The 15,890-nt window shown below is 38.2% G+C and overlaps 1 protein-coding gene across 1 annotated transcript in view; it reads left to right on the top strand.

Annotated features, from left to right (window-relative positions):
• The window catches only part of SEMA5A (sema domain, seven thrombospondin repeats (type 1 and type 1-like), transmembrane domain (TM) and short cytoplasmic domain, (semaphorin) 5A), a 241,042-nt gene extending 228,137 nt beyond the window's left edge, over positions 1-12,905 (top strand). Inside the window, exons 17-21 of the mRNA XM_010001362.1 lie at positions 2,570-2,740; positions 6,396-6,551; positions 9,601-9,648; positions 10,979-11,190; positions 12,786-12,905. Of these exons, the coding sequence (XP_009999664.1) occupies positions 2,570-2,740; positions 6,396-6,551; positions 9,601-9,648; positions 10,979-11,190; positions 12,786-12,905 (707 nt within the window). The remainder of the gene's footprint in view (positions 1-2,569; positions 2,741-6,395; positions 6,552-9,600; positions 9,649-10,978; positions 11,191-12,785) is intronic.
• The last annotated feature ends 2,985 nt before the right edge of the window (positions 12,906-15,890 follow it).

Consider the following 15,890-nt stretch of genomic DNA (forward strand, 5'->3'; position numbering starts at 1 on the left):
TTTAAATGAAAAAATAAAAAGAGAATGGAGTATTTTTAAAAGTAAAGCCTTATTTTGCATGAAGTGAATAGCTTAGATAGCAGCTTCTGCTCTTATTTGGCATAATTTAAAAAATAATAATATAAAAAAGATGAAAGTTCCAAATGAAAGGTACCATGTGTTGAAATTGTTATAAAATAGTACAGTATATTTCACCTGCACTGAAGACAAAATAAACTGTGACTTTCTTAGACATGAGCTTGCATCATACTACATTTACAGAATTATCTCAGGCAAAAAGACACAGCTGTTTTCTAGTGACTATATGAATAAGAGAACAAGTCAAGCACTCTAGCAAGATGTAGTATGTATTTGTGATAAGTGGTGTAAAAGTTACTCATAAATCTGCATAGCTAGATGATTTGGCTGATAAATATATCCAGGAAAATGTAGTAATCATTTAATTCCTTAATAATGGAAATAATATATTTAAATTGCATACTGGGAATATAGTACCAGATTCCATGGATCCTGTCTGTCCAATTAGGCTATTCAGAGGCCAGATACATTACTTGCAAAAGTTTTTGCAACTATTGTTCTTAGAAAGTGCCAAATCTATGTTTTCTTGATTTACAGAATGATGTTGCAAACAATACAAATAATAAAATGTTCTATATTCAACAGTTTCACTTAGAAGTTTAGCTAATAGCCTTAGATATGCACTAGCAAATTACCTGTTTGATAAGAAGTTGAGAACCTGAGGGTATGCTATATCAGAAATTACGTTCAAAAGTAGACATATAGGTTTTAATATCAAACTAGCTGCATTCTCCTAGCTTATTTTCTTACTGTTGCAGCCTTTGCATAGAAATCATTCTACTTAACTCACCAAGTACATTGGTAATATACAATGCTACTGAAACAAAATTAGTATTTTTATAGTGCTCCACATCTTCAACTAAGAGTTAATGTAAAGGAGAATACTGCAAAGATATTTTCATTGGAAGCTGATATTTTGTCAGATTTGAAACCTCTCTTTTTTTTTGGTAAGGGATAATTATGGAATAGCATTTCAATAAACCAGTGGAAACTGGTTTGCTCTTTGAAAGGCTGTTAGAGTAATTGAACAATAAGGAGGAAAAGGAGTTGTGAAATGCTGGATGAATGTTTTGGAGACTTCCATGACAATCAAAAAATTGTTTCAACAAACCATGAAGTAAAGTCTTGGAAGGAATGTTTTAAATGAACACACAGTAAAAATCGTGTTCAGAAAATGTGTACTTACCTAGTATTTTTATAAGCAGGCAATAACGAGTTTCTGCCTTGTGTGGTAAAATGCTCATTGCTGCTGTGAGTGATGGCAGACAAAAAGGCAAAGCTTCTGCTCAGTTTAGGGTCCTGTCATAAAGCAAAACTTTATTGGCATATTGCCTTTATTATACTTAGGGTCTCACCTATTAGTGTCAATTGAATAACACACTGTCTCTTTTAGTTGCAGACATAGTAAATAATTTCATTACTTGAGTATTAAAAAGCAAATGCTAACACTTTAATCAGGGGTTTGAAAATAAATTAATTTTTTTGTGGCATATGAAATTTCTGAAAGTTTAGGTTTCTGTTGCCCTTTTTTTCCAAAAAAAAAATAAAATTGAAAGAAAAATGAACAAAATGCTGAGATTCTTTGCACGGGGAATGCTGTCCCTGGGAGAAGGACATCTGACTTTGTCATGTGCCTGCGGGCAGGAAGCCTTTGGCAGGTGGGCTGCAGTATGGGCCATAAATGCCAGAAATATATCCTGGAGCAGCAGCTTTAAGAAGAGAGGCACAAAGGAGCCACTCCAGTGCAGGCAACATGGTGAACTTTCAGTAGAAGCCTGTCTATTGGCCATGTGTTGAAAGCCATCTGATAATAGGGGTCCCTTGAAATCCAGCCTACATTTTAGAGGAACCTTGTGAAAACTCAAACTGGATAAAAGTTTGATGTACAAGAATCAGTAAATACTAATGGGGGGGGGGAATACAGATATTTAGTCTTTAGTAACCTGTGTTTGAAACTTTAAGTGGCAGTCCTTTTTGTCGTTCATCTGCTGCTTTTTTGAACACTGCCATCCGTTGCTCTGCTGCTGGCATCTGTGCTAGAGCTGCATTGATAGTCACACTATATTGGCCCATATAAGGGTCTATATAAAGGCTTAAGGTGGTCTCCACTGGGTTGTAAAACAAAATCTGGATTCCTCAGTCTCTCTGTTGATACTATTTGGCTAAGTTTTAGTTTATGAATAAAGATATACTTTAAGCTCATAATACTTCTGTTAAACAAGCTTTGGTATTTTATTTCCTCACAAGTGAGAGAAGAGTTTTGGGCTTGATGTAGCCACTGAATGTGTCTTATATGGATGGGTAATTTTGTTAGACTTGCTAGTATACCAGGGGCTTTTAAAATCTGTAAATGAAATTGCATTAAATTTGTGTGCCTGTGTTCAGTGGCACTTAAAACTGCCCAGTAATTTCAGTGGGCCACAGAGTATCAGAAAGATGAGTGGATTATGTCATGTTAAACATTCACTTGAAACATTTTGTGTCTTTTTAGTGGATGGAGGCTGGTCTTGCTGGTCATCCTGGTCAAAGTGTTCAGCAACTTGTGGAGGAGGGCATTATATGAGAACTCGGTCCTGCACAAACCCAGCACCAGCATATGGAGGAGATATCTGCCTTGGACTGCACACTGAAGAGGCACTCTGCAACACACAGCCATGTCCAGGTATAGCAAATCAGCCCATGCAGCTTTGTTGTTTGTGTGCCACAGAATAAGATATTCACAGCTAAGCAACATAATGCTCCTTGATCTATTATTTAGGAGTACATCATTGTTGTCCCTTGTTATGTGCATGATCAGCTCTTACATGCTATCATCACACTAAATCAAGTAACAGCAAGATATAGCCTACAGAACACTACCTCCTCCCTCTCCCTTTAAAAATTAAAATTTAAGTTGCCAAGATTCCAGATCTGGGTGAACTAAAACTGTATAATATTTGATGTGAATAATGCAAACAGCCTGGGAGGCTTTTCATAACAATATCAAAAATAAGTACATTTGTTTAACAGTAAAAATTCACAGCAAGCAAATTGCTGAGGTTAATATTTAACAATGAGTGTTATAACCAGGTCCTTCAAGTAGATAATGTTTCCCCTGTTTTCATCTAAAACACAGAGCAGAGGTTAATGCTCTTTGTAAAATCCCTTCTTCAACTTTGGATGTTAAGGAGCAGAGACTTTATCTTTTTAAATGATTATTGAGTACTTAGTAAATGAAATGTCTCAGCACTCCTGCTAGTTGTAAATTATGGATCATGACTTTTCCTGTAACTTTGCCTGCACCTCTGCCTTTTGACCCATATTAAAATAAACTTTTTTAAAATGAAAAATAAAAGTGACATGTAGAGAGTAAGCCCACACCACACAGAACATGATGAAATCATTAGTGAAAAGTCAGTGGGAAAATTTGTTTTTATTTATTGCTGATTAATGGATTGCAGGCAACAGCAAAAGGAAATAAGCAGCTCTGATGCCACATTGTATTACTTGCTTCACTGAGAGCTCCTAGACTTCATAGTAAAAGTTACCTGCTTTGTATAAGGCTGTGCACTTGGAGGCACAAGCCCCCCGAGTTTGAATATATGGATCCTATTACCTGTGCCAAACTACAATTTAAGTTGATCTCCTCTTCTGGCACTGCGTGTCTTGCAGCAGAATAAAAGTACCTGCTTTGTCAAAATTAAAGCAGATGCAACACTCTGTAATGTGTTTAAATAACCCCAAACATAGAAAGCAGTCAATGATTTGATTTTTAAGACAAATAGTGTATATTTTTATGTAGAAGTTACATAGCTGCCTTGGAATCCTTAAGGCATCTTTAAAAGGTCATAACTGGTGCATTCGTTGTGCTAGTTTTGTAGCTATTTCTCTTGTTGCACATTTGTTTTCTACCTCCATTTTTTTAGAGATGACATTTCGCAAACATTTATAAATAATCTCTTCATCGTGTTCGACCTGTGCAATGGGCTGACCCTGGCTGGACACCAGATGCCTACCAAAATCCTCTCTATCACTTATCCTTCTCAACTGGACAGGGAGAGAAAATATTTTGAAAGGCTCATGGGTTGAAATGAAGACAGGGAGATCACTCAGCAATTACCATCACAAGCAAAACAGCCTCAGCTTGGGGAGATTAGTTTAATGTATTACCAATCAAATCAGAATAGGGTGATGAGAAATAAAACCAAAGCTTAAAACACCTTCCACCCACCTTTCCCTTCTTCCTTGGTCCCACTTCACATCCAATTTCTCTACCTCCTCCCCTGCAGTGGCACGGGGACACAGGGAACGGGGCTTGGGGTCAGTGCATCACACATTGTCTCTGCCCACCAGTGAGAACTGGGCCAGCATTTGTAATTAACAGCATTCCTTTAAATTTGAATGAGCAGGACTTTATCGTTACTAAATATTAAAGGTAGGGACCCATGTACTTAAGTCCAGCAACTGATGCTGGGGGTGTGTCGACAGCAGCTCCTGGCTGTGCCACACAATATAGGCAGGAAGAACCCTGCTGCATTTGCTTGGCTCCCACCTCAGCGCTCCTGTTTCATGAATTAGGAACCAACTACTTTGTATCATCTCCCTCCATGCTTCTACTACCCACTCTGCAGAAGAGGCCCTTGCAAGACCTCTCTCAGGAAACAGAAGAGCCAAAAGACTGAGCTGAGTGTTCTTGTTCCTCACAATTACAAGATTCCACTGTTTGACATTGGCTACTTGTGTCAAGGAATTTGCCCTGTTGCTCAAAGGTGGCCCCATCCAGATAGTTGAAAATAGTTCATAAATATCAATGTACAGGCTCCCCCCCTGACCTGCTGACTACATCCAACCACACCAGAAATGATGATGTGCATCTGAACAACAGACTACTAGGACTGATGGCTGCTGTCTCTAACTAGCACTCTCCTACTGTCTTGAAAATGGTCCCGGGATCACTGCTTGAGATTTTTTGTGCCAATGTTATGTCCATCTACTCCCTTCATTTCATTTTACCATACTATTGGTTAGAAAGTGAACGTCCAACAGTGTCATGAAATGTTTTCAAAAATTTTTAAAACTGCAATCTCAGATACTCCTATTGGAATCTGCTAAAGTTTAGATGACTGAGAGTTTTTAACTTTTGCAAGGGGAAAGTAATAAGTACATGTGAAGCTTGTATGCTGGATTTATGCAATGTATGGAAAGGGCCCCAAAGTACAAGAAAGTGCAAGACTTCCCTGACTTTCCACCTGATACAAAAAAGGTGTGTAAAACAATGCATTTTCCAAAGTATTCACAATTTTTAATATTCTTCAATCTAGCTTGAAACAAAACTAGATTAATATATACTTAATATATACTTCTTTATTTGAAGCAAAATGAAATTTGTAAGCTTGCTTCATAATGACATAAAATCAATTAAATTTTTAAGTAGAAACAAGCTTGGTTTGGCATCCTAGCACTATAAAAACCATATAAAAACCATTAAATTTATCTCAGTGAGAAAACCAACAAAAGAAAAAACATTTAACTGAGCTCTGTCTTCTACCATACATGCCAAACTCAGAAGACTCTGATGAAGACAAGACTTGTGCTTGAATTGTAAGAAAGCTGAATTCAGTAATCTCACAGCACCTCATGGGAATGAGATCAATTCACTTCATTTAAGGCAAGTGTTCTGAGACCACACAGGCATGAAATAAAAATGTCTTAATCAAAGCAACATAGGCAGAGAAAGAAATATAGGGAAACAATAGAAGCTGATAATGAACTAACTGAATGGGGAAGAGAAGGTGAAAATACTTGATCAGATCTCTTCTATCTATAGCAAAGAAATGGACCTGAAATTAAAATAAAGCTTAAAAAAACCAAACCACAAAATAAAATTAGTTGCAAGATGCTACTATTTTTTAGGTTAAGTTACCCTACTTCAGACCTTGAATACATGGTCTCATAGCTCTCTCATTGCTACTTGTGAGGTACATAAATAAAAGACAGTGTCATTGTCCATCTTAATGACCTAGACTGGAATTAACTCCAGGGCAATAACTCTTCAGTCACCACTGCAGTATCCTTCTGGCTTCTTACTTCCATACACAAAGGCCATGGCTGAAGCCAAAGCCATAATATGTCTGAGATAAATTTACCGTCACACTCGACATTTCAGAGGCTTTTGCCAAACCTGAAGTGCCTCTGTTTCAGTGGGAAGAAAGAACTAGTTGGTGGTGGCTGGGCACAAGGCCTTCTGTTATTACTCAGAGACTCTTTCTCTCTCACTCAGTGTACTTGAAGCATTTAATTGCAGTGTCTGCCTGTGTGTCTCTCTCTGCCTGTTGCAGACAGCTGGTCCGAGTGGTCTAAGTGGTCCGAGTGTGACTCGTCTGGCCTTCAGTTCCGCGCTCGTCAGTGCATCATTTTGTTTCCTGTGGGCAGCCAGTGCACAGGCAACACCACGGAGAGCAGAGCCTGTGCTTTGGACTCCAACTTTATACCAGGTGAGATCAGCATGCTCCTCGAAGGATTAGTGAGATCTCAACGTTTCAAGGATGAGGCGTGGTACTATCCCACACCACACTGTGCAGAGCCAAGAGAACTTGCCTTTTGTCAGCCAAAGCCTGTTGGTCTACTGTGTATAGACGATGTTGCCAGATCTGGTGTCATCATGAAAACTTGCCTCATGGCTCTGAGTGTTGTGCAGCTGTCCTCAGTCACCACCTGGGACTTTGGTTAGTCGCTGTCACAGCGTTCTGCAGGTCCCTCCCATCCTACTTGGTAGCAGGGTGCGGGGATGGTTGTGGATAACTAGAAGAAATTGTTTCCTTATTACTTTAGTTTAAACGTTTTTGAGACTTTGGGTTTATTAGAGCAGCGTTCCTCTAGATTTTGTGATTCGCATATATGAAAGTGGGTGCTGTGGTAGTTAAATCTGGAAATCTTTTCACAGAAGCTTAATGACTGCTTTGGAAGGTAAGTACTATCAACTCAGGTCCTTATCTCCCTCGTGATCACTAAGTACCTGATGCACAGGCACATCATGTATTATTCTGTAGCATTTGTCAAAACTCTTGACTATACTCTTCCTCCTAGCCCCCCCACATCACGGCAGGCATTTAAATCCACACAGCAGTATGGGTGGCCACGTTGCATTACTGTTAGCAGTCATCTTTCTGACTGTGTACATTAAAAACAAGCTTGCATTCTATTCACAGACAGATAAATTGACGTTTTGATGTATCATTTGAAATGTGATTATGTTTACTCAGTGCAGCAAACTTTTTTTTTTCCTGTGATTATGTGGTACAATACAGTACCATTTAACAAAGGAATCAACAAATGTAAATGCTATTTTTATGGATGGTGAATGATGCTTTTACTCCCGAGTACTATTTTTTCCTTCAAAACCAATGTAAAAAATGTCAGTGTGAAAGCAAAAACTCCCACATTGTATTTTCCCCTTTTTCTCAGGCTTTTGAAATAGGTCCATTAATATTCACCTTCTGTGAAATCCCTGCTTAATCCAGTATAAGCTCTACATCTTATTTTGGGAAGATGGCATTTTCAGAATCTGAAATGATCCACCTCTTCTCTCGCCCTTCTGGTTTGTTTGCCACTCCTCCTCAGATTACCCATATCACAGCAGATAAGGTCATGCCATTACACTCACCTGAGGCAAACTAGCTTGCTTTCTTGGGATCACTCCGCTCCCTTGCACTCCTCCAGGTCCTCCAACTCAGAGTCCTCTCCCTCCCTCACAACCTCTCTTTCTTTTCTAATTCACCTCCCACCTTTTCTCAGCTAATGTGCTGGCATGTCCACCCTCGTGTTGTCTCCTCCTACTGCTTACTTTAGCCCAGTTCCTCTACAGAGCTTTGTATGTAGAGTGATTCTGGCAGAATGAAAAAATGCCTCCTTCTCTTCATTGCTGCTGCCATGTTTGCAGAGTTAGCCCTTACCAGAACTTTATGGTTTTCTGGTACATTTTTTTTCTGCTTATGGTTTGGGTTGTGAGTTAGTGGTCTCAACCAGACAAAATGTAATCTTAGCCTTTAACTCTCTGTGAAAGTGCAGTTCTGTGAGGTCTGATGCTTTCTCCTTTAGAAAATAGGTTTTATTGGCTTAGTGTGTGAAGAAAGATAAAAAGTCATGGTCCCCTTAGCAGTAGCCGCATATGGATCATCATCTTTTGGTAGTGGAGACCCTACTGTTAATTCCTCATACAGAAGATATTGCATACCTGTAAATATCGTTGCTGCCCTTATCTGCTCTGATTTTAGTTCCACTAGAAGCATCCTTAGATGGGAAAGTCAGAGTTGTACACAGTGTTCATGAAGTGGACAACACATGGATTTGTAATGCTGATATCCTGTCCTGTTCACTGTTGCTTTCTTGGTAGTAACTGGCATTTGTTTTGACTTTTTTGATTGCTTCTGAGCACAAAGTTGATATTTTCATTGAGCAATTTATCATAAACCCCTGGTCTCAGGAGTAGTAATGGTCAGCTGACAACCCATCATTTTATATGTGACACTAGGATTGCTTTCCACTTTATGTATCACTTTACACTGATCTACGATCTGTTTCATTTTATTGCCCAGTTTTGTAGGGCTCTTCTGCAGCTTTTCTCAGCATGCCCTTCTCCATGCTGCTTTAACTTTGTATCATCAGCAAACTTCAAACGCACATTTGCTTCCTGCTTTTTTTGCTCTGTGCTGAAAACCTAGGTCGCCTTGCAGTAAGGACTTAGCACATGTACTACTTAGCGCACTTAATACTACCTTGTTTTCTATATTTTCCCTCATCTCCCATATCTATTTTGTTGCTTGGGAAACCTTTGACAAGGAGCTTAAAAGCTTTTTTGAAATCCAGGTAGACTCTGTCTCTTGCCCTGCCCTTATCCACATGATCATTGACCCTTTCAGAGAGGTTCAGGAGATTTGTAAGGCAGGACTTCCCTTCACAGAAGCCATGGTCCTGAAGTAAACAGTGGGAAAATTTTATTATCAACAGACTTTTGTTCAATATTTATTCAGAATGCTTCCAAAGTCAAAATGTTAAGGATACAGGCTGGAATTACATTTTATTAGTTTCCAATTGAGACCCATAAAATTGACAGTCATCTTCTTTGAAGATTTCGTAAATTTCCTCTCTTTGCATTAGTGCTAGATGACACTTCTAAAAGTAATGAGCCATTTGGGCACAATATAATTAAACTTCCATTAAATTTACTGTTCAGAAAATCAACACTTTCTCAACATGCTTAAACTCCACAACGAATGTTTTCATGTGCAATTCATCGTTTAAATTCCAGAGATGTTTTGAAGCAAGAATTAAAAATATGTTGCTGGTTTTGCTTTGGAAACTAGGGAACCTGGAGATGTCATTGGACCTTTTTGTTAAGTCTAGCACATGTACAAAATCTTTTTTACTTTGGGTTTGGAGTGAATGTAGTAGAATAATTTTTAAAATCCTTACTGTGTTAATCAAACTTGTAGTTCTTTGTGGGTTTTTTTCTCTCTAGCATAAGCAATTTATTTATTTTTCCAGAAATATCAGTGGCACGATCCAGCAGCATAGAAGAAAAGTGGTGTGGTGGTAAGATTTTCAAATCTAGATGTTTATTAAATGCTAAAGTATTAATTTTGCATTTTTTCCTTTTGTTTCACCTTTTGCACTCTCCTAGTTATATTCTGCCTTCTCTTATTTTTTACACTTGCACAGAAAAAGTAATGTTGTTACTACAGGTTTTCTCATTAAATATCCATCTGCCATTGCTGACCTTTAAAACAAGAACATGTATTACTGGATGTTTGTATTTTCTTATTTTTCACCCTTCTCTCAAAAATAAATTTATATTATAAGCTAGTTATTAGTAGGTCAAAATTTGTGAATTTGCTCCACCTTTTTTAGAATAATGATTTCACAGACCTCTTTGGGACTCCATATAGACAGCAGAAAGCCAGTCCCATTTAATAGCTCAGACTGTGTCTGTGGCTCATTTTCACCTCTTTTATCAAAGACAAAACTAAAAGTTAAAAAAAAAAAAGTTCCAATCTCCAATCCAGAGGGTCCTGATTCTAGCAAAACAAATCTTGAAAGAGAAAACTGTTAGAAAAAGCAAGCAATAATAAGTAGAAGGAAGGACCATTTTTGTTTATGCTGAGCTATCACGCTTAGTCTGTGTCGTCATGGTAGTCCGTGTCACCAAGATCTGCAACAGTAGGAAACTCTTGTAAAAGAGTAGAAGGAGATTTCAGTCATAATCTATATATTGAGGCGGTCAACCTAATCACCTAAATATCAGTTTGTGTATCTAAATAACTAGCAGGCATGTAAAGATCCTACCTTGCTCTCAGTTTTAATCCTTGTGTAGGTGGAGAGGGTCGTGAAGAACATTTTAGGGAAAGCAGGATTGTGATTCAGTGATACCAGGACTTTGTTAGTTCTGCCACAAGTCACTGTGTGTAAGAGACATAGCTAGAAGAACAGCAGAGGAGGCAATACTGTAGTCCACTGAAAAAAATAAATAAATCTATGTATGTACATTACATACATCATTTATATATAACAAGGCTTTGCTGTACTAGTTGAAAAATAGTTTTGCTCAGCTATTCAAACATGCAAAATACAATTCATTTATCTGTTACTTGGGTACTGAACTTGCTTAAGCATCTTTCAGAAATTTCAGTCTTAATACTCACAGAGGTGTATGGGTATCTAAGATACTTATAATGATCCCTTCAGGGAAGTACAATGCATTTGCTGCTGTAGGGATAAAACGTTGCAATTGAGATGTTCCTGGGAAACACATGAAATTTCCCTTATCTTTACTTTAGTCAAACACTTGACTACATTTTTGTGTGAGCTTGAGCTTTTATTGCTGCTTCCTTAAAAATAAGATTGTCTTCTGCTCTCCACTCTGCAGAGTTCAACATGTTTCACATGATTGCAGTGGGATTGAGTAGCTCGATACTTGGTTGCCTTCTTACCCTGCTTGTTTACACTTACTGCCAACGATACCAACAACAGTCCCATGACGCAACTGTCATCCATCCGGTGTCACCAGCTCCTCTAAATACCAGCATTACAAACCATATCAACAAACTGGACAAATATGATTCTGTAGAAGCCATCAAGGTGAGAAGTGGGTTAGTGGCTCTGTAATGCATTATGTATATGGTTCTAGGCAAGCAGCTCTGCTTTATAAAAAAGAATGCTACTAGATAGTTTTCTGCAGTGGCATTCAGACTCAAATTATGCTGATTGTCAGTGACAAAAATAGATTTCACTTGCAGCCTTGTAATTACAGATCCTTTGTCAGTCCCTATTACACAGAAAGCTACATTTTGTGTGTATGTATAATTAAGACAGCAGCAGCCTTTCCTGGAAAAAAAACAGACCACTCAAGTTTTCTTTGTGGGTTTTTTTCCCCCCATTGTGTTCCCTAGAGGCTTGTTCAAGAGGTAAGTAGGGCCATTAACAATTGTCATGCCATATGACATGGCATATAATCCTTCATCTCCAATGATACAGTATCAAGGGCACTGTTCATGTTCCTACTCTATGTCTCCTGTGTCCAACTGGAATCTCCCCAGGAGTAACTTGCACTCATTACCCCTTGTCTTTTCCATGGGACTCCTTGTGAAGAGAGAGCCTTCTTTATAGCCATCCTTTAAGAATTGGAAGATGGCAATGATGCCTTCTGTAAGCCTTCTCCAGGCTGAACAAACCCATTTCTCTCAGCTTTTCCTCATCCCACAGACTTCCCAGTCCTTTGACCATCTTTGTGTCCCTTCCCTGGACCCTCTCCAGCCTGCCCACATCTTTTTTGTATAGTGGGGACCAAAAGTGAACATATGAGTTATTCAGATATGTTACATGCTGATCATTGTTCCCAAACAGCTGTTTTCTCCTTAAGACATTTTAGAATGGCTCTGTTTTTCATACTTGCTAAATTAAGGAAGGATTAGCATTCTGAGAATATCTAGTTCAGTAACATCAGATTACACGGTTTATTCATGCAGCTGCAAAGCTTTTTGTAAATGAGGATTTGACTCAAATCCTACCTGGATAATCCAGTTTTTAATGTCTGCATTTTCCTTTCTAATTAAACATATTTTGAAGAATTTCATTAAAATTGGCAAGAAAAGTCTAGTTTTTGTAATCAGTGGTGGAATATGTACCCAACTTAAAGCTTTTCCAACTTCCACTAATCATCTCTCTGGATAGTTATAGAAAGAACAAAAAAAGATTTTAAAAATTCATACTCTAAATACCCATCTCACTTTTTAAAAAACAGGATTTACACTTTTAAGACCTTCAGACATTTCTTCTACATATTGCATTAGAAAATCAAGGAATTAATGCAGTAAAGAGAAAATTATTCTAATTCAGCAAAAAGAGGAGTGAATCATTCCAATAGAAAGAACTGAATATGTAGGATTAAAATGTATTTTTAATCATAAAATTAGTTCTATAATGTTGGGGGGAAAGTGCTGACTTCACTTTATTGAATAGCATTGCTTTTTGCAGTAATGTTGCTATGTAAACAGATACACAGTCAAGTGCAAGTTTTTGTAAATGTGTATGTATTTCTCATTGCACTTTTACCTGACTTATTGTACACAGATACTTGCTACAAAAGTTGCCTTGGTGAAGGAGCACTTAGTGGCTACCTTTCTTCTGTCCTTCTATGTTCTTATCTTTCTTTTTTTCTTTCTTTTTCCCCCCAGGCATTTAACAAAAACAACCTGATTCTGGAGGAGAGAAACAAATACTTCAATCCACATCTTACTGCAAAGACTTATTCTAATACCTATTTTACAGATTTCAATAATTATGATGAGTACTAACGGGCTTGTGTATTTTCTGGCCTCCTGTAACTCCCCAGTCCCCAAGGCCTGTGCTACTTGACTGCTCATGTGATTGAGGCTTCAGAGATGAAGTTCAGAAACATTTCAAGCACGATTCAAGCCATCGATGTCCCATTGCTGCCAAAAGCCCACAACACTTGTTTGTGACATGATATTTTCTTTGCAGAGGGCAAGGTTGGCCTTCAGTGTCGGGTGCAGCTACAGCCCCTCAGTGCCGCTGGACCACTCATGAGGACTGCATTGCTTCTTTCAGTTTCATAACCTTCCAGTCAGATTTCTCTTAACAAGTGGCTAAGGAATTTCTGAGCTTTAAAAAAATAATAATAATTGTTACCCCTTGAAACTGTGCCAGGAGTACAAATCTAATTTTCTTTTTAGGCCTTGTCTTTTATTTCCATGAGGTTTGAAAAGGAAGCTCCGCTGTTAGCAACGGAGCCCTCTGTGCAGTCTCCTGAAGCTCACATCACCAAAAAAAGCACCAAAAAAGGGTGCTGAGAGCAACAAGAAGAAGAAACGTGGTGGTTTAGTGGTTCTGTGACAGTTCTGGTCTCCATAGGCCTGATCTTCTTGGAGCTGTAAATCACTCTGGCTGCAGTTTAGCTGTTCAGAGTGCAGAGACTAGGGCTGTACCAAGGGATGCCATCTTGTAACTAACCCAGAAAGCTACAGGGTCAGTGGTTTCCAGTTGTGAGCCACATCCAGTCACATAAAGCCTTCATCCAGTTCAGTTTTTGAGGGGATGTGGAAGGGCATGTCCCACAGGGAAACTGAGGGAGGAATGCAGACAGGAGAGTCACACTGGAAGGTTTTTCTGCGTGTCATTTGCAAACCAGCCCTGCTGTGGGATGCAGGTTTGCACGAGTCATGGCATCCCAAAGGCTTCCTCTCCCCGGTGCTTGCGTATGGGAACCTGCTCGACTCTCTGTTGTAGCATTTGTTGTTAAGCCAGTCATGGAAAGATACAACTACACCGTGGTTTGTGTGCCTTCTTAGGCTCTCGGGGGTATGTAGGCATAATCATAGATCTGCTGTTCTCTTTCTGGCTTTTCCTTTATGTGCACTTGTCTGACAAACAAAGCTGGCTCAGAAAATGCAGATGTATTTGCAAAGCGTTGTCTCATCTTGCTGCCTTGTCCAACCTATGCTAGTCAGCCCCTAGAGGAACATTCTTACGGTGTTTTAAGTGATTATCTTGTTGGACTTCATTGATGTAAATATTTAAATTACTGTTTGAGTTTTAAGTTATCAGTTTTAATTCCTTTTGTAGTGGCAGGTGAGGAAACACAAAGGGTTTTTATACCATTTTTCTTTGTTCTGTCTGTCTTCACCCACATTCACAACGTGACAATTTTTGTATCTGAAATTCCAGATGTATAACTAAAAAGAAAAGGGCAGGGATTTGGGCCAGATTTTCCAGAGTACTTAGTAGTAAGGCAGCATTTGCTATTCTGAGAAGCTTATGAAAATAAAGTAAAAGTTAATGTTAAGGATTAAAGAATTGGGCTTTCATTTTTTGAGCATGCTAGATGCAAAGATCATTGCAGCAGAATATCAGTCAGGTATTAAAGGAGAAGCAGAGTGGAAATGTTTAAGCCCTGGATCATTATGTTGTGCTATGATACACAGTGAGAGAAAAACATGTACATATTATAATGATAAAAAAAATAAAATAAAAAAGCAAAAAGTACCAGGAAGCATTGATCATGTGAGACTGCATTTGAGCACCACTTTGGTGGTCTAATCACTTACATTAGCCAAGGTGAACGCTGTATCTAATGATGGCAAAGAGCAGCATTTTTGAATGGGGATAGAACTGAACATAGTACTGTACTTCCTATCTCTGAGAAAAAGGCAAAGCAAATGGTCTTTGAGAATCTGTGCAGCAAAATGAGCACACATTTATCATTTACAAAAATAATTAAAATCAGCTGTGTGTTACTAACTCAGTCAAAAGAAAGCACCCCAGTTCATCTCCAGAAAGTATAATAATACTGGTTCTCTATAATTTGTGATTTATTTACTGTAATTTGGGTTTGGTTTTTCAGGAAAAAAAAAAATAGCTGATTGCCTCTGGATAAGAGGAAATTTTCTCTGCAAAAAAAATTTAGTGAAACAGATAGAGGAGGGAAAAACCTCTCCAAATCATAAGTAGCCTGGTATCTGAATCACTCTGTTCATGCCAAAAGATAAAGAAAATAAAATCTATATTGCTGCCACTGCCAAGAAACTGCAGCACATACACATACACATCTAGGCACAACACTGTTCCTCTCTGTCCCTGTACTAAGAGCACGTTAGTCTGGCTTATGGATTTTATATTTAGTCTATTAGTTATGAGACCAATATTTTTAAAATATTTGAACTATGTATTTTTATTTTAACCTTTTTTAAATAAAATTATCTGAAATTAGCTTCTTTTTAAACTCTTCAGTAGTTTGAGGCACGCTTATCTTTACAGTGATCTATTTTCCATTCTTTTCATGGATAGATACATATGATAGATGCACGTTATATATGCGGTAATATTACCCTAGTTTAAATCTGCATGATCATAGGTAAAAGTGCATGTAGCAGATGTTCAGTCTGCTCACACTTCCCTCTCCTAAAAGAGTATTTCAGGTGTTCCAGGTCTTTGAGCAACTCCCATGTGATGTTTTAAACACCACGCCAACTTGTCAGGAAAGTGTTTCTTTTCGACTTTTTTTAAATTTTGTTCTTTAGCCTCCTAAATTACATTTTTCTAAATCACGGGCAGAGGTATATACAAACCTCTATCTAAAGCAGTAGGGTAAAAATGGAAATTTGATAGCACTTCAATGGGGGAAAAAAAAAAAAATCATCAATGTCAAGATCTCCTTTTTAAGCTAGATTCTCAGACAAGAGGTTTTAAAGCCATGAGGTATTTGTGTCTTAGGTAATTTTACATCTGCTATTTCAGTATTTTCTCCTTTCGAGTTCTACACA

This window comes from Chaetura pelagica, unplaced genomic scaffold, assembly GCF_000747805.2.
Source record: "Chaetura pelagica isolate M959 unplaced genomic scaffold, ChaPel_1.0 scaffold317, whole genome shotgun sequence".
NCBI lineage: Eukaryota > Metazoa > Chordata > Aves > Apodiformes > Apodidae > Chaetura > Chaetura pelagica.